The sequence below is a fragment of the Idiotropiscis lumnitzeri genome, chromosome 21 (assembly GCF_059441095.1).
Source record: "Idiotropiscis lumnitzeri isolate Australia: NSW breed Sydney's pygmy pipehorse chromosome 21, RoL_Ilum_1.0, whole genome shotgun sequence".
NCBI lineage: Eukaryota > Metazoa > Chordata > Actinopteri > Syngnathiformes > Syngnathidae > Idiotropiscis > Idiotropiscis lumnitzeri.
In genome coordinates, this window is record NC_142411.1 from 268,529 (window position 1) to 295,727 (window position 27,199).

The 27,199-nt window shown below is 47.2% G+C and overlaps 3 protein-coding genes across 10 annotated transcripts; 2 read left to right on the plus strand and 1 right to left on the minus strand.

Annotated features, from left to right (window-relative positions):
* The first annotated feature begins 5,410 nt into the window (after positions 1–5,410).
* Positions 5,411–8,439, plus strand: fam110c (family with sequence similarity 110 member C). Its single transcript, XM_088285505.1, has one exon. The coding sequence runs from the start codon at positions 5,677–5,679 to the stop codon at positions 6,631–6,633; it is 957 nt and encodes a 318-aa protein (XP_088141631.1). The 5' UTR covers positions 5,411–5,676; the 3' UTR covers positions 6,634–8,439.
* Positions 8,440–8,819: 380 nt separating this feature from the next.
* fbxo25 (F-box protein 25) lies at positions 8,820–26,200 on the plus strand. 7 transcript variants are annotated; one of them, XR_015840139.1, is made up of 13 exons: positions 8,820–8,934; positions 9,292–9,473; positions 12,691–12,794; positions 12,870–12,919; positions 13,399–13,491; positions 13,559–13,652; positions 13,752–13,936; positions 14,077–14,259; positions 14,478–14,624; positions 15,401–15,427; positions 15,721–15,841; positions 17,890–17,997; positions 21,548–26,200. XR_015840139.1 is itself a non-coding variant. In XM_088286067.1 (12 exons), exons 2-11 carry the CDS (start codon positions 9,355–9,357, stop codon positions 15,808–15,810), a joined length of 1,092 nt encoding a protein of 363 aa, XP_088142193.1. In that variant the 5' UTR covers positions 8,820–8,934; positions 9,292–9,354; the 3' UTR covers positions 15,811–15,841; positions 17,890–20,341. The 7 variants fall into 7 exon arrangements, 5 of the variants coding, with proteins under 5 accessions (XP_088142193.1, XP_088142194.1, XP_088142191.1 ...); XR_015840140.1 differs by lacking the exon at positions 15,401–15,427; XM_088286067.1 differs by lacking the exon at positions 21,548–26,200 and having other exon boundaries at positions 17,890–20,341.
* On the minus strand, positions 17,055–23,295 carry LOC148316216 (uncharacterized). 2 transcript variants are annotated; one of them, XM_088286071.1, is made up of 4 exons: positions 23,020–23,290; positions 21,187–21,240; positions 18,960–19,075; positions 17,055–18,765 (listed from the first exon to the last, which is right to left on the minus strand). In XM_088286071.1, exons 1-4 carry the CDS (start codon positions 23,131–23,133, stop codon positions 18,420–18,422), a joined length of 630 nt encoding a protein of 209 aa, XP_088142197.1. In that variant the 5' UTR covers positions 23,134–23,290; the 3' UTR covers positions 17,055–18,419. The 2 variants fall into 2 exon arrangements, with proteins under 2 accessions (XP_088142197.1, XP_088142198.1); XM_088286072.1 differs by lacking the exon at positions 21,187–21,240 and having other exon boundaries at positions 23,020–23,295.
* Positions 26,201–27,199: the final 999 nt, after the last annotated feature.

Genomic DNA, 27,199 nt, shown 5'->3' on the forward strand with positions numbered 1-27,199 from the left:
GTTCGAGAGCCGGAACGTGTAAAGAAAAGATTGTCAGGATATTAGGTTCTATTAATATGAATATCCTTTGCCTTGCTGAAGATGACATCAAGGTGTGCTTTGTCATCTAACACCCTGAGTGTTGTCTGTCTAATTTTGTTCTCGTGATTTTCCCTTTCAGGGAATCCGATTTTCATTTTAGCCCGTATGACGTCTGCATTTCTCACTATTTTCTTTTAGCAGGTGACCTCTGTGTCTTCTTCATCGTTTCTGACCTTTTCCATTCACTACCAAAGACTTGTGCATTGGAACTTTCTACGGACTAAGGGGAGCTCTTTGCAGAGAAAAAGCAATCAAGCATCAAAATGAGCATAAAACAACAAATGGGAAAAGGGAAAAAATGTTGGCGAAAACGCAAATTGTTAAGAAAAACACGAGCGCGTGCGCGTGCGCCGCTGGACGGTGCGAATTTGAAGAGCGGCTTCGGCGTGGCTACTTTTGGCATAATGGCACTCAAAAAGTTGGCACGTGACTTTCCTCACTGGGGATGTTCAGATAACACGACGTGTTTGATGCACTCGGATGTAAGTATGATTTATTTGCGTGAAATCAAGTCGGAAGAATGAAGGCGTGCAGCTGACCGTTAACAAAGCCGCCGAAAAACAAACGATTTCAGGACGTACTTCCACTTTTGCCGGGCGGGATCGGCTCCGGCTCATTCGTGAGACAAAAAGAAGACGAGCGGTGTGGAAAACGTGTGAAAGAATTTCAGACCAGGAACGCAGCAAAACGCCCCCCCCCCCCCCAATCAAGCAACAACAGGTAATGGCTAATGCTAACAAGGAACTTGTCATTTCTTGTGAATAGGATGCAATTTTGTTTATCCCAAATCCAGCGGGAGTATTGTACAACGAAAAGGGGGGGGGGGAACGTTTTTTTCTTATTTTCCTTCGGGGCTCCGTTGGAAAATGTTGCACTTTGCGAATCAGTTAGCCACATTAGCAAACTAGCATGAGCAAGAAGCATTGGCGGCATTGCGGAGTCACCAAACGTAATGATTGTTTCCACTTGCGACTTAATGTGAGAGGGTTATGTTCAATTTTGTCAGCTTTCCTTTGTGACTAAGCGTCATTATTTTTTACAGCCACTAGGTGATGTTGTTACACTGCAGGAGTTCGGGCACGTTCACATACTCTCATTAAAAGTACAACATTTAATTGCAGTTACAAACAAAGCGGTTAAAGATGTTGAAAAGCAAAGTCAAGAAATCCAAAGTAGCTTTCTAGAATGTCAGAAACGGTGTATCGGGAGGCGTCTTCTATTCTGCAACGAGCGTCAGGTGTGTGTTTTGTCCTTGGCACACACAATGTGATTTGAAAGTCACAGTATGTCTGCCCTCAGCGTTTTTTACGTCTCCTCTCTACGAATCTTGGTGGTTATCGCCGCATTCAACAGAGTCAGAGAATTCTCTTGCTCCATATCGAAGCGCATCCCCGGTTCAACGGCCTTTTACACGCACTCCGCACCACACGGCGCGTGCTGATTAATTCGCATGGGGAGTTAAGTTGGAATGCTAAAGAGCATAATGGATCTTTGGGCTTTTTTGTTTTTCCCACAGGAAGCGAGCGGCGTGCCCTAAAAAGCCAAACGTTTGCTCACAGGCCAATTGATCAGCGCAGCTGCTTGGCCGGCACGTTGAACATCTGCGCTCATTTGTACGTGAGATGAAATGAAATTGTGAAAACGGTTTCACAGACGCCGTCGTCGTGGTAACGTGTGGAATGCGCCCGTGTATACGGCGTCAGGTTATTGGTAAAAAACCATCCCGAATGCTCGTTGGCACGTCGTAGATGTGATTGCTCTAAAAGGCGGGGCTGAGCGCTGGCGGCTACGTTAAATTTGGTGATTACCGCCGCCGACGTGCAACAACTTTGCACCTTCCTTTTCAAGCGTGTATGAAATGAAAGCAAATTGCGGACGTTAATTGGGTGTGGAGAAACGAGCGCCGCAAATTCCTATGAATTTAAAAACGACACTCTAAAAAATGATGCGCCTCACGCTGAGCTGAAGCACAGGAATGAAATCGTGGCGTTATAACAGGGGTCAACGACCTTTTTGAAACGGCGAGCGACTGCCTCGTGGGAGGCAACCACTTTTTGTTTTGATCGCTTTGAGTTTTCCTTAAAATGGACCACATCCTCTGATTTCACCTTCATCCATTTTTTCCCTCACATTTCTGTGGTGCGTTCCAAACTCATCCGCCTGTGTGACCAATCAACATTGTTAGTGCCTGAGAGCAATTTGTTGGTCTTAAATCTCTCGTCTCACTCCACTTTCCTTCCGCTGTCGTTTGAAAGTCTCAGCGAGCTTAATAGCACATAATGGCGACAGTGTGGCGGTCGAAGACGAGCTCGTTAAGCGTGGCCGTCTCCTTCCCATTTGTCGTCTCGGTCTCCCGCAGGCAGACGCATCCTTCACGTGTGTTTCCTGCCCTCGAACAGATAAGCTGAGTCACGGCACGCCGACACCCATCCTTTGTCTTTTGGCTGTTTTTTTTTTTCCCGCCCAAAGACGGGCGACCTTATAAGGGTTGTTGGCAGCCGCCAGAACAAAAAGCAGGACTGTTCCTTTGAAAGACATTTTTCAGACTAGAGGAGATAAAAGTTGACGTACGAGGTGAAGTGGGAGCGGCTAAACGGCCCACGTTCGACCCGTGGGCGGAGCTTTGCCGTCGTACTTTGCTTCCATTCACGCATCCGTCCTCGCGTCCAACTTTGTACTCCTTTCACTCCGAAATCCGACGTCAAATCAGTCCTTTTGGCAGTCGTCGGCGTTCTGCTGCAGAAGTCGGACACGGCCGCATCAGAAAGAAAGCTCGTTTGTCCGCAAATGAAATTCGACAGAATGCGCTGGCATTGGGATCGGCTCTGCCGCCCGATGGCGTCGCGCACGCGTTTGCCGCGCGGTGGTCCTCGGCGACGTCGTTCCGTCTCCGCTGTCGTCCGAAGTGCCAGGCGAGAACAATAATGCGTGCGTGGCAAAAGCCATAAAGAAGACGCGCGTGGCAGGTAATGGCCGCCTCCCTGCCGGCGGGCTGACGTTAGCCAGACGTCGGCGGGCCGCTTTGTGACGGATTGGTGACAAGCGAGAGCAGTCGCGGCTCCAGCCCGGTGAGGAATGCGCCGAAGCGACGCGTTTCCGACCTGCAAAGAATTTCGGGAAGCATTGCTTTCAAGTTGCGCTCGAGAAAGCCAACTTGTGAAAATAGATCGCCGTGTGCGCGGCAGATATTTGTGGTGAATAAATCGTATTTTTGCCTTCATCACGGCTGCTATGTCGCTAGCATGACTTATTTGGAATAGCGAGAAGTTTTATTTGAGTTCTGACCTTCTCTCTCTCTTTTTTTTATGTTGAAAATCATCGTTCGGACACTTTGTTTGCCTTGACCGTATTATCTCTTTGAAATAAGTCCACGTGTGATTTGTGACGTTTCTTCGCGTTTGCAGAATGTCGAGTCGAATATTTGCCGACGTTTCTTCCTTTATTGAGGCTGAGGCGGTCCGTCTTCTTTTTTTAACAATCCAACTTCGGTCACGCAAGAAGTGAAGAAGTGCTTTCAACGATTGCGCGATAATCCGCCGAGCCCGTTCCGTAACGGGCCAAATAATACTTCGTGTGTCAACATGAAGCTCAGCTCAGTTTAGCGTCCAAAAATGCAGCTGCCCGGACAGTATTCATACGAAATCATCAGTTATCTGACCCTGGAGAGTAATAATAATAATAATCCGGTCGTGAGGGAAATTCTCACAGGAAGACATTATTTATGTTGTCGGCAGGGAACTTCAACAGTCGACCAAAATGTTGTACAAACTTTAGTAACTAATATTTCTCAATATTTTGAATGCAAGGAGACCTCGACCGATTGCGTCGGCCGAGGACGAGCCCTTGACCCGGTACCGAGCCTTTCTTTCTGATTTGGGCCCACCGAGCCGGAGCCTGCTCGTCCGTTACGATTTCTTCCATCCGTCGAGCCATTTTTGTCCCCCTAGTGTTGGTTTGATTCAAAAATCCGTTCCGGTTACGAGGCGCTCCAGTGCATCTCGTCAGAGGTTGGAAATTTGAAATTTCCCACTTGCGTTAATATTCCGCAACTTAGCTTCCGATGTTTGCTGTCGTACAACAACAAAAAAATATTCCTCCGGTCCTCATACAAATGCAACCACTGAGAAGAATTATTCTTCGCAATGACCCAGCGAGTTGCACCAAAAGCTGCGCCTCGAGAATGATTCATGATTGAGATACTGGTGTGATCCCAAATATTTTTTACAACGAATGCGTCGAACGGGGGTTGAGCCCACCGCCGAATCTCCGCGCGGCCCGTTTAAAGGGAGCTGGCCGGAGAGCGTACGCCTCAATAAAGAGGGGAAAAAAAAAAAAGTTGTCTTTTTTCATTTATTTTTGGAAAACAATGCTCTTGGAAAACAGATGTGGAATGAAAACTGAAGCCAAAAACAATAAAAATGTGAATCAATTTGCGGCAAGGAAGTGAAATCGAGAAAATGGATTCTGCACGATTGTAGCCGTTGGCTCGGTCCGCGGGCGCTTCACACTTGACGGCCGGACTGCGCAAAATACATTCGAGTGCTGCCCTCTGCCTTGGGGAAAAGTCATTCATGTCTGAGCGGAAGCGCACGCTTCCATTTGGCTTGCCTCTGACGACGACATTCGAAATTCGTTCCACCTTTGCCGTTGACTCGGAGACTTTGGAAACGCTTGTTTTTGGTGGGCGGATCGTTTGGGGGCGTATTTGTTTCAGATGGGTCAACATCTGCAATTTGGCAAGACCACATTGTTCATTTTGTACACACCGGACTCACGTTTGAACTTATTAAGCACATTTCTCACTTTCTTTCTGTGAGACTGCGGAGAACATCATCTCCTGTTCCCCTTTTGAAAGAAAAAACTGGTCCAAACTTTTGGGGTTGGCGTTCTGGTGGACATGAACCACAGGAGGCCATTTGAAGTCATTGCTAACCAAAACAAAGGCACCTATGCAGTCTGCCAGCACGTCTTGACGCACTAATTGAGTTTCTCCGTTCCGTCCATGACATCTAGGCAGGAGGGGGGGGGGGAATTTGCAAGTGACATCATCAACAAATACGCCATCAAAGCTTGAAGGTAAGCACACTTGCGACTGATTTTTGTCTGATGCACGTCAGATGAGCTCCGGTGGTCTTGTAGGGGCTTGCGTGTGCTCATCGGTTTGCACTTTGTTTTGAGCTCAAAATACATTCCGTTTTACAACAACTGTACTTTGGACCTCCAAGTGCAAGAGGAGGGAATGGAAACTGCAATTTTTTTTATTTCTTTTTTTTTTATCAATGCAAATGTTGAATGTACACAAAAGCAATCAGTAAAAGTCCATCACGTTCATTTCTCTCTCCACGCCCCCTTAAGAGAAGGAGAGTGTCGGCTTTCGCTCGTCTTCCTCATGGTTCTATCAGGTGTACTTTGAACAGGCCCGTGTTTGACTGAAAGCGACCTCGCTCAGGATGGGTGGGGTGGCGAGAAGTGTGTGTCGCAACAAGACGGAGGAAACATGCTCAGGCAAAGTATGGGATCGAATGGAATCCTGGAAACCTGAGGAAAACAAAATCGCTTCTCCTGCCGCTGCGTCCAGAGATCGGCCCGACCGCCATGGAGAGCCCCGGCGATACCTCGAAAATCCTGGAGAAGGGTCCGGACTATCTCCGAAAGCAAATGGAACTGGAGAGTGAGGTGAAGGGGCCCATGAGTGCGGTGGAGCGACTGGCGGCCAGCAAACCCAAGTACGTGAAAAGCCAACAGGCGGCCCGCTCCGCTCAGGAGCCGCTCACCGGCCCGGCTTCCGCCTCCGGCTCGGTGTCCTCCCGCCGAGAGTCTCGGCCGAGCCGCTCGCCGGCGCAGGTACGTCGCTCCAGCTCCAAGAAGCGACCCGACTCCATCCTGCTTTACAGGCAGAAATGCGAAGCGCTGAGAGGGGCCGGGAACGACCGCAAGCATCACATAACGCGTAAACTCCTTCGAAGCTCGGCGAACAAAACAACAACCTTACGTGAGGCGCCGGAGAAGGAACTCGAGCCCGACGGCGATGACCGAGAAATCGCGACAGATGAGCAATCTGCAAGGGAATACTGCTCAAATGCCAGGACCCCAACACCGGAGAGAAGGCGCAACGGAGCTGCGGGAAAAGCCAATCGTGGTCCAAAGGAGGCAGCCGCTAATCTCCTCCTGAATGTTCCCGTCAGGGGCGGCAAAGGGGTGGGTCGATCCCGCTCGGACATCAGCTCCAGGTATTCCAAGAACTTTGCCGACTTTGACGCCTTCTTCAAGTACTGCGGCCTGGACGGGGAGGTGATCGAGTCCCTGGGGAAGGAGAACTTCTCGGCGCGCTCGGACGAGACGGCGATCAAGCTGCGCAGCGTCAGCGCGTCGGCGTCGGACGGCGGCTTTTCGCGGAACAGCGACGACAGCGACGGGCTGCAGGAGGATGTCCTGCGCCAGAAGATCCGCCAGGGAACCTCGGTCATCGAGCGCAATGCCAGGATTATCAAATGGCTGTACAGCTGCAAGAATGCCAAGGAGAGCGGCAAAACGTTGAGAGACCTCGACTGAACTGCAACCGCTCGCCCTCATTTGGGTCCCGGATGGACTGGGGCTGACTTTGGCCCAGACTCCCCAAAACTCAATTCCACCGCACCGCCGTGGGGATTGAGAATATCATTTTGGCCAAATTGCTCGGACACATTCCGAAGGGCCGAAACGCAACAGCAAGTCGAGCATTTTGATTGAAATTTGAGGACATTTTTGGAGCATTTGCCATCCGGTTTTGTAATCTGCGCTTTCCTAAATGGATTTTTCTACCCGTTCATGTGCCAATGTTCTCGACGGCTTCCGCTGAAGAAGCTCAAACTTGCGCCCAGCCCACTGGCGCACTGCGTTTTTGTCACGTGAGGGACTGGCCGGACGCGTGTTAACGAGGCGCACACAAAGAAGCCATTTATTCCTCTTAATCCGCTGTAACGTTATCACACGGGTTCGTGACCGCATTGCGTCAGAGCCACTCGCCCTCCTCTGGCTCGGAGCCAGAATTGTTCTTTGCGGTTGTCATCGGGAGGGCAAAGCTTTACTTGACACTTTGTCTCCCCTACGTTCATGCAAACGGACGACGCGTATGTATTCCAGCGCACTCGGGATACCGTTTCAAAGTCTGATTGACATCCCAGACAAGTTATGTCCTGCCTTGCAAGCGAGACTTCAAATGTACCACCCTCGGGCTATTTTTCTTCCCCAGCTGCTTCCGCGTTACATCGCATTTTTAGATATAGAAAAAAGGGTTTTACGCTGTATTTCACTTACGTTTTTCAATTTGGGCTGGCAAAGCGTTCAAGTACTTTATGAGTACTCATTCTTGACTCCGGGGACCATATAAATTGAGGTCAAATGTATTGATGAGATATTTTTATAGTAGCTTCTTTGAGATTGGCCAGCTGGCCGGCTCACGCGCCATTGTTGTCCGTATATGGCCGACAGGTAGGAGCTTTTCCTTCAGTGCTCTCGTAGCACTTAAAGAGTCCTGCTTTCACGCAAAGAGGAAAGTAACGCGATGGTCGAGAGTATAAGCGTTCCTCTGTTTCACCACATCTGGCCATATGAAGTTTTGCGCTTACAAACGGCCCACAGCGGACTTCTTTGTGCAGCCGTGTAATAATACGACATAGAACAAGAAGCTCAGTGACTGCAGTGTTTCATTGCCTTGTGTTATATTTATGGCCAAGATGTGTTTTTAAACGAAAATTGACTGCCACTATGACATATTGAGTTTATTGAGTTGAGCAATAAAATAGTTTGCGCACTGATCATTTTTCCCCTCCTTTTTTTTTTTTTTTTTTATACACAAATGTTATGCGCTTTGGAGCATTCCTTCTTACGGAGTCAGATAGTCCGGGCCAACTGGGTCTTCTGCACTGATTTACTGTCCGGTTACAAGCTGAATTGTTCCATATGATTGTATTGAGTTCTTCCCCTTCATTTCTTTAGCATTTCTCTCCAATCCAATCATAAGAGTCCAGCCCCTATGTGTTGCCGTGTCAATCGAATCTGTCCAGGACCTTCAGAATCAGTTGTGTTGCCCCATGTAGGATGAGCAATGGGACTGTGAGTTTATCCGTCCAGATTTCAAATTCATCCTCGCAAAGCCAGTGAGCTAACCTCGTCTGTCGTCTGTTTCGTTGGTCAAGGTTGAAAAATATGTTGCAGCCAAGTTCCACTTGCAAACGTCGTCTGTTGCAACCGTATTACATTTAATGATCAGCGTCTTTGGCACATATGATGTCATTGATTTGCCATGTTATTAGTTTTAGATTGTTTCTGACCTGTCACAGTATTATTGATGTTATTCCTGTCATTGCAACGTGATGATTGTGGTGGTATTAAAAGGTGGATTAAGATGTCTAAATGCTCACTAAAGGCCCAACTACAACAAATGCATGGCAGCCCACTGAGCTCCAGAATTAGTTTTGTTGCACTCCTACTAATATATCCACTATTTTGGGAAATCGTGGTATCTTTATTGTTATTAATGCAATCTGTGTTCATATTTTATTAAATTATATGATAATCCCATCCCCCACCGAACAAACCAAAACAGTAGTACATGTGCGACGTCCCCCGTCACGTGTAACTGAGAGGATTAAAAGGAGGGGGTGAGAAGATTGACAACTCTGGCCGGCCAATCCACTGTGGCGTTCCGCGTAGCAACAGGGATAAATACGCGCGCGTCGTCCAATCGGAGAGGAAGTGGGCGGAGCTGCGCACGAGAGCTCCGCCGCCGTGTTTACTTCCGTCAATATTTCCAACAGCTGAGCGAGAACATCGACGATAAAAAAGACACAGAAAGGAATTGGGATTGTCAAGGTTAGTTGAATCCTTTATTTTGCTGAGGATAATACTTTTTTTCAATATTGTAGTCTGTTATCGACGATACGCGGTAAACCAACAGCGAGTCGTTTAGCAAGGACGTGCGATGTGCTAGGTGAAGGCAGTTCCTGTTTGATTTTCTTTTAAACGAACGCTGATTAATATTTTGTTAAAAAAAAAACTCGCGCTCTGCCAACTTGTCGTGGAGCCAAAATAAGCCAATGTCAATGGTTGTTGTCTCCGTTAACGGCCCTGTGTGTCGAGTTTGTGGTTTGACGACGTCATTCTGCGGTGTCTCCTCACGTGTGTTGTCATGGCAACATGCGATGATTGTTGCCATTTTGTTAATTTCAGGTTCCCGTTACGGTTTTTCCCTCACTGTCGTCCAGGGTTCATTCTTCCTGCCCCCCAGCTAGGATGCCTTTCTTGGGCAAGGACTGGAGGTCACCGGGATGGAGCTGGACCAAGACGGAACATGGCTGGAAGAGGATCATCTTCTATGGACACGACATGGACGACATCCACAGAGAGATTGAGTAAGAAGAAGCAATTGTAATGATATTTTCACACCATTGCAACGGTGGTCTTTCTTTGTGTGGATTGCAGTGGTGGGAGGAAGCCACATATGTGCAAGTCATAAGATCTCAAGTCGAAATCGAGTTTCCATTTTGGAGTAAGTTAATGTGATAAGAATCAAGTTAAGTCAAGTGCAGTCCTCGTGTATTTGGAGCAAAGCAAGTTATTATAAGTCCCGTCATACTTGCTTGCTTCGTCACAACCGACATTTGCACATTAACCACTTTGGACTCAGTTTGTAAATGACTTTTGTTGGTTTGCTATACCTAACACATTCACAATTCCCTTTTTCTTTTTCTTTTTTTTTTTTTTACTTCATTCGCTGTCGGATATTCACAAAGCCGAGTTGTCAGCTGTTTTTGAGCATTATGACTGATATATCTTTTTTTTATTAAGACAAATTAGTTTTTTGTTGAATTTATTTACCGTACCTCTACTATTTTCCACATCAACTGCCGTCTTCTTCAGGAGTCACCTTTTGTAGTTTGAACATATAAGTCTTCATTGGGAAGGTGCGAAAAGTGTTTCTTTCTTTCTTTCCATTCTTTTTAATAAATTGATTACTGTATGTATTCATTAAGTAAAATATAGCGTCACATTTAAAAAAAAAAAAGTAACATTTTAGAAACGTCCCATTATTGATGATGTGCCTAAAAGCATGATGCTTTTTGTTCCATTGCGAACATATTGTCATGTCGTTCTCTCCATGGAGTGGCACGGTGGACGACTGGTTAGCACGATGGCCTCACATTTCGGAGGTCTTGGGATCGATTCCGGTTCCGGTTTTCCTTTGTGTAGTTTGCATGTTCACCCCGTGTTCGCGTGGGTTTCCTCCGGGTACTTCAGTTTCCTCCCACATTCCAAAAACACGCTTGATTGGACACTCTAAATTGCCCCAATGGTTGTTTGTCTCGGTGTGCCCTGCGATTGGCTGGCAACCAATTGAGGGTGACGCCGCCCACTGCCCAAAGACAGCTTAGATAGGCTCCAGCACCCTCCGCGACCCTCGTGTGGAGAAGCGGTCCAGATAATGGTTGGATCGATGTTCTCTGTATTGCGTAAGTGGCCTAGTGCGAAAGCGGGAAACTCAATGCTACTAGTCGGTGACGTCTCTCTCGAGTCACAGTGTTGCTATTTTCTATTGACGGGCTAACGTGGCGCCACATTTAGCATACGAGCAAGCAAAGCCCTCGCACTGAAAGGCCCGAGTCACGACACTGGACAATTAGCGCTGACATTATGGCTCCGGGTTGGCCTCTCGCCATGTGGCAGGCAGCTTGACTCAGTTTTAATGAGCCACATCATTAAACGGAGCTGCAGTTTAGTGGTGTTGGTAACTCTGTATCGGTGTCAGTGAGTACTCGAGATTTCAGCACTTATACTGTCAACGTCTCCAATAAATACTGAAAATGTGGGTCCAATTCTGACCTTTACAACTATTGGGTGTTCAAATGTTAATTGAGCTACAAAGCAGTCTGGTTTTTATTTTGGGGTGGGGGCGACGTAGTTTTTCTTCAAGTTGCGAGCCACATGTTCTCCTGAAACATCCCGAATATGTTATCCTCCTCCATCTTTCCTCATGAAATAAAGACGGCGGAGTTCTCCCCCTCTCGCCGATCCTCCGCTGACTCCGCACCGCAGCGCGTCGTCGAGGACGGCGCCGATTTCTGCGGGTGCGAAGTGCTCGGCCACTCGTGCTCTCGCCGCGCTTCCCCTCTCGTAATTCAGCTTGACAGATTGCCATGCTTTCGCACGCGTTCCCGGCCAACGGCGTAAATCTAAAGAGACAAGCGAGGATTAGCGTTCCACGCTCACCTCAAGGAGTGCTTGAGTGCACGGTTATTCAGGCAGAAGCCGTGCGTACAATTGCTGGCTGCGCCGTCAGGTGTTGAGCTTGACAAAAAACATTCACACTGGTGTTTTATTGGGCAGGAGTTGTCACTTGTTGCTTCTCTTATTTATTTATTTACATTTTCTTTTGGCAGACGTGTACATGTTGCCATCTCAATATCTTCCAATTCCGAACAAAGTGTTGAACGGTTGGACCTTTTTCCGCCAGCGTTCACGCTCTGATCTGGGCTCAAAAATTCTGAGCTTTTCCAAGCAAATGATGAAATGAGGATGTAAACAGAGTCTGACCCCACTTTGTATGAATACGCGTCAAGCCATCAGGTCGAGACGGCCGTTCATGAATCGGCTTTACTGACAGAACATTCCTCCGAGGTCATCGGGACCTCGGAGGTGTCTCGGCCGCAGGTGTGCCGACAACTGATAAAGGCCCGTCGTGTATCTTAACTTTTAACCTCAGTCAGGGTTAGTTGTTTGGAGTTTGGCCAGACTTGCGCCGAGAAAGCAGTTAGCCGCTCGCTTGTGTGCAATTTGCCTTTCCGAAAAAATGCAAAGTGCTTGTGGGAATTTCTCATTCATGGTGATTGCGGGCAAAGTCTGCTTGCCGTGTCGCTAAATGGACCGAATTTTCTTCTTCCCAACAAAGAATCCAAATTTGGGCGATAGATCAGTTCAAAAAGAAAATGTTGGGTGGTTAAACACCAAAAATCTTTATGCGGAATATTTTCATCGTTTTTTGGGGGGGAACAAAAAAGATATAAAGTAAATACAAATACAATCAATTTATGTATTTTTGTCAATAGGAGCGATAGATTTTTTAGGTCAATTTCTTCTAAGTAGAAAAAAAATATTTTCAAAGGAATTCCTCACTATTTGTCGCAAAAACAGTTTTTAGAATATTATTTTGGAGATGAAATATAATTTTGTGCGATCAAAGCTATATTTTTAGGAAACAGACACAGGATACATTTTTAAAAAGTAGTTCTTAGGAGAATGACGCCATATATTTTTAGGCAACTCAAGTCTAATTTGTCATAGTATCATGATCCTTTTATTTTCCGTGTGAGCCAAAAAGCCCTCCTTAGAAAGTTCATGCTTCGAGGGAAGTCATTCTGATGTTATCGCATCATTCAATGAATTTGAGAAGGAAAAAAAAAAAACGAATAAAATCAAACATTAATCTTCACAATGTGGATTCTTAGAAAAGGAAATATCTGCGGCACATGCCTAAAGTCTTTTTGCTTTTCTGTTCTACTTGGAAGCCACAATCACTTCTGTCGACTCTGATGAACAATAACAAATGTAGACGTCTGTGTTCTAATCCAACAGATTCACCTGTGACCACAAAGAAAACCGATTTGTGGAAGACCTTTGTGAACTTCACAGCGTGAAAAGGAGAAAGGACTTTTACAACCACAATACCAAATCTCAGTGTGAGTTTTTGCAAAGATCACATTTGAGTCTATTCAAGGTTAGCCGCCAGCAACAATGTTTTTGTGCTTGTGTAGTTGTTTTCAGGGATAAGTGGATCTACGTGCAGAAAGGCAGCACGAAGGAGGTCAGTGCTGGCTGCGATCTTTTTTTCAAATACACTAAAATGAGCTTTGGAATTTGAGTAAAAATGAAGCCATTCTTTCCACTCGCCAACGCTGGGGGCGTGTCCGCCGAATGCGCCGAAACCACGCCCCGCTCACGTGTCACCTGAAAAAACAATGGATGCAACTTTTTTTGGGCGCAAACACTCACAGCCAACAACGAGGCGCTCGAAAGTGGCTGCGTCAGCCGACGATATCGAGAGAAGAGCGTAGAAATAGTTGGCTATCGAGCTAACCGCGCATCACAATTGTGCCAGATAATCGCCAACAAGAACTAAGGAGCTCAAGTTTGCGGGTTGCGGGGACTCGTCGTTCGAGCCGCGCCCCAAAAATCGGGACGACTGAAATGCTGAAAAAACTATTTAGCGCTGTCGAGTTGTTCGTGTTTTTATCTTTGAGCATTTGGAATCAAACGTTTGTATTGTTTTGTGACTGTACACAGCGTCATGGATATTGCACTCTGGGCGAAGCGCTGAACCGCCTGGACTTTTCCAGCGCCATCCACGACTTGAGGAGATTCAACTACGTGGCAAAAGTGAGCGGGCGGCCCAGCATGTCCTCGTTCGCGGCCCGTTCATCCGACTTGACCGTACCTTTCTCAGCTTTTCCAGCTCATAGCCAGATCCCAGCTGACGTCCTTGAGCGGAGCGGCCCAGAAGAACTATTTCAACATTCTCGAGAAGATTGTGCGAAAGGGTAAGAATGTGATGTTGTGCGTGTCTAATGACATTTAGGTCCCACAATGTTGTGTATTGGAACTCCTTTTTTTTCTGCTTGGCGCCATGTCGTCGCCAGTGGTCGAGGACCACTACAACCCACGGCTGGTCAAGGAGCTCCTGCAGGACCTGAGCGCGACATTGCACAGTCTGACCCTACATGTGGGCCGATGCGTGCTGGTGGGCAACGTCAACGTCTGGCTTTGTCGACTGGAGAATATTCTCAAGTGGCAGCAGCAGCTCAACGACCTGCAGATCCCCAAAGTACGCGACCGCCGGGGATCATATGATGCTAATATGAAGAAAATGTGTGGAATAGCCACAGAGCACTGCTGCCAAAAGTAAAAAAAAAAAAAAAGTGCGCAAGTATTTGCTGTCCCCCAACTTGTTTGTCGTCTGTGCAGCAAATATGCTCGGGCATGTCGTTCAGCGACCTGCCGCTGTACATGCAAAACAAGATCCTGTACAACCTCTCTGACGCCTGTGACATCATCAACCTGGGACAGGCCACGCCCACGCTGCACGTCCTCAGCGAGAACCGGACGTTGTGGAAGCGTCTGTGCCATTTCCACTTCTCAGACAAGCAGGTGAGAGCAGCCGCAGCTCTCCGCGCTGACCACTCGGGGGCAGCATTGCCTCAGCATCGCTCACTTAAGCGTTTGCTCATGCAGCGTTTTTGGAGCCAAGGCGCCCATTTTGCTTGAGAACATGGTCAAGGGACACCAACTAGCAAACTGGAGTGGTCTGGTGCAGTGTCTTGTCCTAACAAAGTTGTGTGTGTGTGTGTCCCTGGGGATTCTTGTAGCACTTCTCAAGGAATTTGGTCGTCCCCAAGAGCGACAGCATTGACTGGAAGCTGATGTACTTCACCCTGCAGAAGCGTTACCCCATGAAGGAGCAGTACGGCGACACTTTGCACTTCTGCAAGCATTGTAGCATCCTCTTCTGGAAGGTAATGCCATGATTGGGTCACGCTGTTTCCCCCCAAAAAAGCAATTGACAAACTGGCCCTGTAACTTGACTTTGGTTTTTAGATTTAATGAGTTGTGTTTACGTGAACCAAACATTTGCTCGTGATTATAGTTTAGCTTGTTAGCTGCCACAATCAGACCGGAACACAACCAAGAGCCATCGAATGATCCATGCAGCCGTCTTATCGTGTTTGGAACAAAAAGACATGCAGTTCCATACGTATAATTGCACAATGTTTGAAAGAAATACAAAATAACAACGTTGTTCAAGAGTTTTGCCGGCTAGTCCACATTTGTTGTTTGGTGTGGCCGTGAAAAAATTCAAAACGCCGCAATCGATCAGCGGCAGCAGTTCTCATGGGTTCTTCCTCAAGAGTCACACGTTTTGTTCCTCTAAACCACTCGTGTCGAAGTCGAGACCCAGAGGCCACATCCGGCCCGCCACGTCATCGGTTTGTGGCCCGCTTCAGCAAATAAAGTGTGTCCACTTAATGTTTGTTGCTAAATGGATTTGTTCTTTGCATTCAGTGAATATTGAACATTTTCTTCAAAAAATACAAATGGAAAAAAAAATCAGTCAGTCACTTTGTGAAAAAAATTCAATTGATCGTATTTGGACACAACACAAGTTTAAGTTTCCGCCTGACAGCTGCGATGTGTTGAGGCTTTTTTAGTTCCTTGAAAATGCAAATGCTCCTTTCCTGTGTGCCCTTTAACTTCTGTTCTCTTTTGTCCTCCTCCCCCTTGACCCCTTAAGGATCGCCACCTGGCCTTGTTGTTCAAGGTACCCTTTGTCCCATTGTGCCTCTTCCGTTTAATTCTTCATCCCGAGCCTCATCGTCGGTGCTTCTTCTGGACGTTTGTCTTGTCATTGTTTCGTTAGTTGGGCCTAAATTTGCCATGCTCCAATTAGTTCCTCACAAAGCCAATCTGGAATTGTTTCAAACGGCAGAAGAGGTATCGGCACAGGCTTTCCATTTCATGGTCATCTCGTGACCAAATGCTGAAAAATGTTTTGTGACCTTCCCCGTGTCATCGTAACAATAAGAATAACATCACACGCGGTTGTTTTGTCAGGACTGCGGCCACCCTTGCACCGCCAACGACCCGGACAGCTGCCTTGTGCCCATCTCCCCGCAGCACTTCATCGACCTCTTCCGGTTCTAGATGCTTGCTTTCCTTTGTAGCGTCCAACGCTGTGAGTGTTCGCCAGATCCGAACGTTGTTTACCTTGCATACAAAGGGCTCCAGAGGAGACGCATTTGAACATGTATCTCCGTCGCGCACAACTGTTACCGTGGCGACCGGGAAGAAACCGGACTAAATAGTACATTGCTGATTTTTGCACAAATAGAAGAGGAGGGTTAAATACTTGTTCAACATATACTTGTACAAAGTGTAAAGTGAGTTTTAACCAGTGGCGGGCCGTCAAGGCCGTCCGTCTCTGCTGGCCTAACTAATGTCAAAATCGTGATCCTATTCTTCACGTTCCCAGTGTTGAATTTTTCGCTCAAAGTTTTTATCCAATCAATTCAGCGAGCTCGTGTTGCCAGGCAGATTTCACGATACCGGTCGCACATACGATTCGTCTGCGGCCTTCAGATTGAATCGCGTGGGCGTCTTTTTCTGTGTGAACACGGGGGGGCTTTTACAGTTGATAGACACTTGCGATAGCCAATCAGCTCACGAGTTGATGACAGGAAGGCCTTCTCGCCGGCCTTACGTTGAAGGTGATGAACACGTCTTCTGATTGGGTACTCACTTGTGCTATGCGGAATCAACACAACAGAAAATGTGAAATATATTCTTGCTTTTTTTAAACCACAGCGGCTGAAGAAGGGGAAAGTGTGGATTTAATTGCAGATACACTTGCGAGGCCATTTTCAAGAGAAGCGAGGTCCAACATTCACTCAGTACTGCGCAAGTGTGTTCGTGTCCTAAATGACGGCAATACGAGGGGGATTTAGTCAAGTCGGACTAAGTACAAGTTCACTGAGGGCCTCCGTGTGAAATGCACGGCCCGCCACTGGTTTTAACATGTGGCCAAGTTTATTGTGTCTCTTTCAGAAACTTTCTGGTGGATCTAGACAATTGTTACTGATGGATTTAATCTCGTCTAACGTTTATGGAACGAATGGCTGTTTTGTAATCATGTTGTGTTTTTTGGTTTAATTCTTCCCCCGCAATAACCGAGCGCATGCGTCCGTTTGCGTTGTCTTCTGAAGTTATTTTGTCAATCTCTATTATGAGAGCAAAGTTGTCAAGTGTTATTTATGGGCATTGGGGAACTTTTGTATCCTCTTTGTAAAATTCTATCCTATTGCGTTGTGTTTCCATTATGACGATGTGTTTGGGACAGGAAGTAGCTTAACTAAATGATTAAATATTTACAAAAAAATCAAATAATGTCATTTTGGTTGCTCACGTTATTTATTTATTAACACCACTGTTTGAAAGAAAAGCGCTTCAATCGGCTCTGTCATTGCATTTTTGCATTCGTGAGGTTATAAATGGCTACGTCAGGAAAAAATTACAACATCGAAGATAATCATGCGAGGCCGCCTTTTTTTTCATTTGAGACAAAAAATGGAGAAAATCAAAATATTTGTCATTTGCATGTTCTCACAATAATTTAGTAGGAAATCATCACATTTGAAATCATGTCAATCATGGATTAGATTTGTTGTGATTGCTGTCATGAGTAAATTAGGCAAATATGTTGAGCCGTTTTAGTCCATATTCACGTTTTATCATTTAGTATTAGTTTAAAAGCGAATGACTGCCGTGTCCATAAAATAGGACCATTTGCTTTGTATTATTTCTAATCATTTGTGGGGGCTTGTGTCATTACATTTTAGAAGCACGTAAAAAATGCCTCTTGTGATAAGATTTTCAACTTTTAAAAAAAAAGGCTAAGCATTTGAGGTGTTCAGTATTTAAGTACCGTAAAATTTCCGTTATCATAACTTTAAAAAAAAAAAAAAAAAAATATCCCTGTTTTCTAGTAATTGTGGCATTCCATTTTATTATGGAAGCCTACAAAATTTTTGTGAGAACACAAACACACCAAAGCAAACGACCAGCACCCAGTGAATCGACTCCAATCAAACAAGCTATGCTATTCATTCGAGGCACTTGACATGATAAAAGATAATGACAATGTTTGCAGCGGTGCAATCATAAATATTCAGCATGAGATCATTGCATGTATACACACATGACATGTTGTTCCGTTTTCATTTGCAGGAAATGACAAATAAAGCCAAACACATCGGCGGCGTGGGCTTAAGGCGATGCAGCCATCGGAGACAACAGGACAGGCAAAGTCCACGTCCTGTGGGTGTCCGAGCCCCGGTAAAGTCAAAATGAAAATGTCTCGGACATTTGAAACCCGTTTGCCGCGGGGCTATTCCGCACGGCAACAACGAGGCGCTCTAAAGTCGGCACACCAGCATGGGGCCCCTGTCCGCGCGCCGTCTGTCACAATAGATTTATGATTTAAAAAAAAATAATTAAAATTCCACTTTCTCTACGGAACATGCATGCATTCACGGCCAACAACGAGGCGCTCTAAAGAAATCAAAGCTGTGTGAAGTAAAAAAAAAAAAAAAACGCTCCTTTCGACCTTTCTCAGCGTAACGTGCGCACACTCAAGGCGACTACAAGGCGCTCTAAATGTCCCTCGTTGGTGCCACTCGTGCAGAACAAACTGCTCGTGTTTGGCAGGCCGTGTAAAAAGGGGGTCATGTGGTCCGGCCGTGGAGGGAGTCGAGGCGCTATTTGAGTCCTTCCCAGGTGCCGTCCGACCCCGTGACCCTGCTCAACCTGCGGATTCCGGCCAGCCTGACTTTGGCGCGGGACGTCCACGTGACGCCAGACGCGGGGTCGTCCGAGTGTGACAGGTCGGCGTAGCGGGACGAGTCGACAAGAGGGGGCGAGGGCGAGCTTCCGTTTTGGATGATGTCGTCTTTCCGGGGTCGGGGCATCTCCCGGCCGTCGGTCTTGTCCGTTTTTTTGGCGGGAGAAATCTGTCTCATCGTCATGGTGACGCTTTCCCAGAAGCAAAGAGCTTTATCTGGCTTCTCCTTCCTGTCTTTCTGGCATTTTACTTTCTTGTGGCAGCTACAAAGAAACAAAAGGAAATGTCGCCACGTTGATAGGCCAGACATCATCGAATCGTCGTTTTAAACTTGACTTTGAATCCCTAACCGTGGCTTGAAGCCTTCATTTCAAGATCGAATCAACTGGCGGTGATTGTAAAGAAAATTGCGTTTGAATATGAAGCTTCATCAGATTTTGCGACTTTGGAAGTTTACCATCGGCGGTCCGCGAGCTTCTCTCCGGTCAACAAGAAGTGCTCATCGTCTCTCGAGGGGAACATCTTCTTGTCCTTTCCGTCTTTTTTGGACATCATCTTCTTCGCCTTGACCTCCTGACACAAGAAGAGATCGACAGCATGAGCGAAACATCACCGCTAATTCCCATTGGCCCGTCCAAATCATTTTGCGCAATTGTCAGTGCGCTCGTGGACTTTTGTCATAATATGTGATTCTATTTTGCGCAAAGAGGAGGTTTATGGATGTCGTGAAAGAGGACACGGAAGTGGTTGGGGTGAGAGCGGAGGATGCGGGGGAAAAGCCAAAAAGAAGAAGAAGTCGTTATATTTTGCTTCAACGTTTTGGTTTTTGCTTCTACGCTACGCTTCAACTGTTAATTTCCTCAAAGCGATGGTCACTCTTTGGTTGACACCAACTGGGGTGCATTTGAATACATTTCAACAAAATCATTTGGAACATGTTGAAAGCATGCGTGAGGTGTCAATATCTGAAACGTTGGATTGTCACGGGAACAGATGAGCTTGTTTGTGGGCCTTCCCTGTATTTTCATGGCATGCCTGACGATGTCCATCCTTTTGGGCTGGCATCACATGACAAATGTAGTCGTGCGGCTCATAAATGTGACACAAGGAGTTCTCGCACTCCCTCGAGCCTCGGCGGACTCGGAAGAGATAAGCGGCGAGATTATGGAACGAACTTTGCGGGTTTGAAGGACGCTCTGGCTTTTTTGGGTCGTCCTCCTCCACACATCTGCGTGCCCGCCCTTCTTATCGCAACATTCCCATTACTCGCAGCACGGCTTTGATGAATGCCCTTTTGCTGAGGCACGCGTGAGAAGAAGACGTTCCCGCTAAGCCGAGCGGCGGACACTCGCGTCTGCGACGCTTAGCAGGAAGGTTTTAGGCACACTTTGTTTGACATTTGTTTCCGATTCAAACGCCCAAATACCCGCAATTGATTCTCTCGTTACTGTTGCAATCATGAAATGCCACAAAGGCTGCGCAAACGACACGGAGCACCTAGCTAGCCCTGTTAGCTTAGCGTGCTAGCGCTACGGCTCGAACGATACATCACCTGTTGATCCGGATACAGAGACACCTTTTTATTTTGTCTTCCTTTGCGCCTTTTCTCAATCTTGCTCGCAACGTGTGCTCGCTTCAAGTTATATGCATGAAACAAATGAGAACTAAACGTCTGCTAGACATACGCTAATATTTCATTGTTGGCGCTTGTTTTCAACCTTCAAGCATCTTCTACTGCAACAGAGAAACTAAGAATGCAACACGACAACAATGGCATCTATTTGTGTGGATGGAAAAGATTTAATAAGACTTGAGAAAAAAAACAAAAGTTTCAGCCTATTTTGGAGCCTTGTGCTTATTGTTCGCTTCTGAAGGACTGCGGCCCCTTAAACAATGTTGCCCTTCCTTTCCTTCCCGTCCCGTCCCCGGCCCGAGGTACAAACAGCTCGTGAAAAATGTCCTGTCAACAAAGTCGGCTGAAAATGCGTGGGACCGAGATCTTGAGATAACGTGCATGTACGCGGCCCTCATCTACAAGTTGTGAAAAAGATATGATGACAATTACGATCCTTGAATCCGGACAACGAGACGCTCCCGAGCGGTCGCTTCACGGTCTCGTTTCAAAGCCACATCAAGTTTGGTTTTGGATTCCAAGTTGAGTTTGACATGCGGGCGGCGAGCATCTGTTGACATTCGAAGTTTGAATTGAGGGTTTGATCAAGAGTCAGGATTCCAAAATGGAGTTTGGGGTCGGGTTTCAAGGTCAGGCTTTTTTTTTCAAGTAGGGTTTTAAGCCCGGATTGTCAGGAAACAAGAAAGATGTTAACTGAACGCCGGCTGACATGTTTACTGATAAACATTGGCGCCTCCGTGGGGCTCTGCTTTATCTCAGCTTGTTCTCATATGACAGCCACACCGTGTGTGTGTGGGGGGGGGGGGTGCGTGTGCGTGTCTGTGTGTGTGTGTGTGCGTGCGTGCCGGACCAGCCAGGTCCACCGTGCATGTTGCGGTGAACGCCTGTGCTCAAGTTAGGTGCCGTGCTTGCGCAACTTCAACGGAAATAAGATGGCTGGAATTTGTTTTTGTGACTCCACCGTTAAGTGGGACTGTGTGTGAAACGATAAACCGCGAGGCAGGGCGGCTAGTGTCTGCGTCGGCGAGCTCGCCGCAACGTTGTCGTTTACCTTGGATACAGCTGCGACGGCTTCCTCCTCTTCCTCTCCTTCTACGTCTTTGTCCTGAAATGCACACGTGCCACTTAAGACCAAAGCAAACACACGCCAGAGATTTGCGCGTATGCGTGTGTGTTTCCTTTGAGAAAGAGGCCACTCGCTTTAGTGGCTCCATTCGACCCCGAACAAAGTGCTGCACTTTGCTTTAAACTCGCATGGTTCTCGAGTCACTTCCACGAGGGAGGAAGAACTATTTTCAGCGCCATTGTGCTTCACTTTGCACTTTTGGTCAATTATGGCTGCTCATTTTGGACTTTGCAATGCCACTAACGCTTCCCATCGATTGCTTCAGGTGTTGTCTTCCTTTTTCCAGAGCGCACTCAAACTCCACAAAAGGATCAAGTCGAAGTCATAAGAGCGCTTCGGAAGACCTTCAAAGTGAACGGTGAGAGTGCAAAGTGGCAACAGAGAGAGAACTCTCGTAAAAAAACAAAAAAGAAAGCCGAGGAATTCTTCTTCCATGACCGAGATCAAAATTGACAAGTGGATGCGTTTGAACGATGTGTCGTGGCACATCCGCCTGACTTGGGTTGGGATGGGTTCCCGCTCGGTGACGGTGTCTGCCCGCCCCGTGACCGGCTGGCGACCCGTTCCGGGTGCGCTGCGCCGTTCGCCCCGAGTCGCGACCCTCTACGCCATAAGCGCTTCAACTCTGCCTGACATCTTTTCTCATTTACATTCCAAGACTAAAATTGCTCAAAATCAATTTGAGTGTTGTATGGATAAATATGACGGGAGGAGATCCCTCTCACGTGCGCCGCAGCGTTCAAAGTGTCATGTGATGCGACCATTTGGAATCCGCATCATTTCCCAGCGTTTTCCAAACGCTTGTGATAATGTTGCTCAAGCGCGACCTGGCCCGGCCACGCCCCCCCCTGCGACTCCCACCATGGGAAACGCTCCGACTTGTTCTTGCGACTGAGCTGATGCCAGTGGGATTTATTTACCAATTTGAGCACCGAGAAGGGATCAGAGTGCGAGTCCCGATTCCCGGGTGAGGAAGGACATCGGGGAGGTTTGAGCCGAAAGAGGCAAGAAAGGGACGGTCCGAGGGTTCAGGGGTTCCATTGTGAAATGTTGAAATGTTTAGACAACTGGCCGAGTTACAAAATCACGGCGTCAGAGCCGTGCCAGAACGGCTTGAAACCTGCTCATAAAAACAGAAAGAAAAATGGCACTCTATGATATTATACCTTATTTAAAAAAAGAAAAACAATGGCTCCATTTAGTTTGCGTTGGACCACTCGTTGCTTAGAACACAAATTCATTATGTGTTAGCATTAAGATAGTCGAATAATACAAAATTGTAATTCTCTTTGTTGGCAGTAAACCTCAACGGAGATTGGCATTAAAAAACTTGAGGGGGTGTGAAATCTGAGGCCCCTGGGGCATACACGGCCCCCCAAACATTCAAATAAACTCACCGAGGAATCGTTAGCGTGCTTGCGGTTGTCAGTGTGTGATCAGAATCGTGACCCCTTTTGACCCCGACCCTTGCAAACGATCGCTGACATGGCGCCTTTCACGGTCCTCACGCTGCGATCACCTGATTCCACTTTGTTCCTGCTTGCCTTTGATGCGGATTGACTTCAAATAAGCATTGACAAACGGTGATGTCTTGACCACATCGCCCCATTTCTAGCTCCAAAAGTCGACCATAAAATCGATCTTGTCAACAAGCACCTGAACAATGCGCCGCATTGTCGCCCTCCACGTCCGGGAGGTGCGCGACATCACGGGAAAACGTATGGCGTTGAGTTGAGGACGATGAAAATGATGAGTTACCTTGTAGGAGTGACGGCAGTGCCAGGACACGTCGTCTTCCTCGGACGCGTAATCCACCAACATTTTACTCTTGCTTCTCCGGAACATTCTTGGGATTGCAAATTGCGTCAGCATAAGACTTCCCAAAATCTGAGAACACTCCAAATTCTCCCGCTGCCGTGGCTCAAACAGCAGCGCGTGCAGCTATTGTTCATTCATAAAAGTCGAGCGCTGCTCGGTTGGTGCGTATTTCCGTGAGCACCTGGACTAGCTCCTCCTCCCTCCCACATCTCCTTTCGCCCTCCCGCTGCAGCCGAGAGCGACGCGGTCAAGTCGTCGAACAACCGCCACACGGCATTCTTTAGTTCCGTCGCTTGTTGCTTAGACGCCACTGCCGAAACCAAGAGATGCGATTCGTCTGCTGCTCAGTGCAGGGGCGGATCTCGTCGAGTGTGACCCCAAACTCTTGAAAAACGATTTGTGATGGCGTACTTGATTGATTTGAGCGTGTTAATTACGGCGCGTGAACACTTTATTTCCGTTTGACTTTGCCGTCGTTCGACACACAAGCAGTCAAGCGTGAACTTTGAAGCCGATCAATGTGTTGATGAGTGACCTCGTGAGTCCAGTTAAGACCGCTCACCTGACTGCGGGGTCCTTCAGTTCCTCGTGCGTTTGCTACGTGCGCTTACAGTAAGTCGGTCAGGAATGCGGATGAAATCCAAGCACTCTCTTTTAAGGAGGATTGGAAGCATGCCAACGCAAGATATTTTCCGTTGAGCCGCTGTGCGTGCGCTTTGACTCCAAATAGGCGCCGTGGTCCGCAATGGCAAACAAAGACTTTTTCTTTTGTTTTTTATCGGTTTTAGACCATCATGGCTGTTTTTTTTTTCTCACCCACTGTGTCGCCTTGTGTCGCCTTGTGCTGGCTTAAACGGGCCACCCGCGAGAGAACGATAACCCGATCGGATCGCCGAGATGCCTGCAGCCTGTATCGCGCTTTCGACTCTTCATGGCGGGCATCTTTGCTCCTTCTCAGCCGTCTCGTTGTCTTGTGGAGACGTTCGCCTCTTTGTTGGGAGTAACGAGAGCCTCCTCGCCGAACAGCCACACAATGGCCCCCTATGTGTGTGCGTGTGTGAGACCCTCACCTCGCGGGCAACCTGACAGTCAGGTTCCACAGGTGCGCTGCTGCGAATAACGACGACGACTTTACGCTTGTATTTTTTTGTAAAGATGCCATGTTGGTGAAACAACCTGGCGCCGCTCATTCAGAAGAGAAAATATCATCAACTGACCTCTAATGCTCACAGTTGACCTTTCTGTGTTATTTTTCGCTCGGTCACGAGAGACAGCATAAAGCCACAACTCAAACGAGCGTTCATGGTGAAATGAGCGATTCCTTTCCCCCCACACAGTATGCCTATAAGCCGAAGTCATGCGAGAAAAAAAAAAAATACAAATCATGTGAGCGTGTTGGCTTCACGTTTCCAACTTTAGTGGACGTCGGGGCTGTGAGGGAGAGACGACAGCACGTTTGCATTGGGGCAGCTTATTTAATTGGATTGGTTGAAATGACAATTAATTTTTTTTTTACATTCGCTGAGAGTACTGTAAATATTCATCTAGTGCGAATCTAATGATTGCATTTTGCTGGGCAAAAAAACATGCATATGGAAGCGTCTCATGTTTTAAAATAAATGCCAGCTACTCACATATTTCTCCTGCTTCTTATCGGCCTTTCGACAACTTACAAAGTACGGTCACCTCGCCTTATCGTCTTATCACCGTTCACGGCACATTACAATCTTACCAGCAAATACTACGGGGACATTTTTGCAACAATAATCACGGCACAGCACAAACGCGGTTCGGACAATGCTCTAAGGTTTACATTTGCAAACAAGCGTTTGTCAAGGGAAGATAGTCGGAAAATGTACAAAACAAAGAAGCATTAATAAGGAGCCGACCCCAAATTTGCAACAGACGTGGTCAACTCTTGTTAGATTTTGTCCTGATCCAGCAGATGGTGCTGTGGAGGAAAATTAAAAAGCATTCTTATTTTCCATCAAGTTCCTGATGTTCCAAAAATACAGAATTCTTCATGAATATTTCCCAAATTCCCGAGCTAAACTTCCAAAGGAATGCTTCGGAAATGGACTGGAAAGCGTTCTTTTTGTTTGTTTGTTTGTACAAAATCCACCTCAATGCCCAAAAGAACCGACTCATGAACAACTAAACAACAAAAACATGATTATTACCCGATACATTTTTTTTGCTGCGTCACAGTAGCGCTCGTCTCCATTTCAGGGTCAGTGACCTCAAACGTCGCATGTAAGCTGCTCTTAAAAAGGATCCTTGCTAAGAGGATCTCCCCGACCTCCTTCTCGTCTCAAAGTGTTCAATTCCACGCCTCGTCACGTCTTACGCGAAACAAAACACACGCACACGCGCGCGCGAACAATTTGTACTCATCGCAATGGCGCGCAAACCGGGCCACATCCGGGTGACTTTTCAGTCTGATGTCGCCCGGTGCAGCTCACAACTCAAACTGGTCGCCGTCGCCCTCCGTCCCATTCTACTAATCTCATCCAGCAAATCAAAGTGAGATGTACGTCATGTGCAGGTTTGTGCAAAGTAAGCGGCAAGGTAGGGTGTGTAATTTACATTTTGTTGGGCACAATTTCTGATCATGACCGAAACAACCACAACGATTCGAGTTGCTCCCTAAAACAGACACCATTTAAAAGTGGCAAATTTGATGCCACAGTGGTTTGCACCGCGATCTGGTTCTAAAATGAAATGGTTTCAACCTGATATTTGCATCATCTTCAAATCGTTTGAACCTCAGCAGAAGCAGTTTTTGATTTGGGCAAGCATGCTTCTGCCCCACTGGATCCAGCAGAGGGCCGCTTTTTGTTTGTCACTTTTCCACACAAGAACCGAATTCATTTTGCATTAAAAAATGAAATGTGTGTATCCAGCAGAGGCGCTGTTGTGAGCAAAATATTTTCATTTTCTATGTGGTGATTTTTTTTTTCGATTTCCTGAATTTGTGTTTGTCCGACTGCCTTTTTTTGTCACTTCCCCCTGTCCTTTCTCTCCTTGGTGGGGCAGCATAGGCTTCTGCCCCGAGTTGCCAAGGAAACAGCACAGTGAGAGTGATTGATGTCTAAAAAAAAAAATTAAAACCGGGTTTAGGGGCTCCCCACATAGTCTACCTAGTGACAAGTGGCCACTTTATTTTAGGATGGTGTTCCTGCCAGCGAGTTAAAATTCTTCTGGTGTGCCATCAATAATTTTGCATGTAGACCAGTGGTACCAGTGCTGTCGTTAACGGTCGCGTTCCAAGGTGTGTTTTGTTTATCTGAAGAGTCGACTGGCGGGCTTGCAGTGCAGCGTCAGTTGGCGGGAGCTGTAGCCGGACACGCCCACCCCCATGAATCCCAGCAGGAACGCCAGGCGGGGCATCACGGGACCCTCGCGGCTCTGCAAGACAGTCTGGGCTGCCTGGGTCTGTAAGAGACGGCGGGTGCGGTACGTGAACCACGAAGCACTATCAAAGGGATGGGCAAATTACATCCTGGGGAGGGACACCATTTTTCATCAGTGCGCACTTCCGAACCAGAATAAGTGTTCTTACTATACTTCAATTTTGATCTGACATTTTTCAGTGCATGTATAAAAGATCTGCTACCCTAACCCAACAACCAACGGTTTGAAGAGAAGAAGAAAATAAAACGCACCTGCAGGTATCGAATGTATCCAGGCGTCAATCGAGGGATGCGGAAGAAAAACATGCTTGTTGTCGTCCCTTCTTGCCTCAAACAGGCGGCACACGAGCCCTCTGCGGGGACTCTGCTTGGCAACACCAAGGGCCTGCGCTGCCGTTCCCTCGGGCCGTCTCCAGTTTTGGGTCGCCGGTCCCACCCCGTCTCACATTCGCACAGACACGCACCTGGCCGACCGGCAGGCCGTATATATAGAAAGCGTTGGCGCCATTGCGTAAGCCGCTCACATGCGTGGCACTGATGGTGCGTTCGTGTGTGCAACGGTGTCAGCGGAGGATTAGGCCTGCCTCTGGAGATGTGCTGGATTTAATGCACCTGGGAGAGATGGTCCAAAAAGAGACACCAAATTACACAAGGCGGTGGTGACATCCCCACGGAGGCCCCGATATATACGAGTGATGACAAAGAGT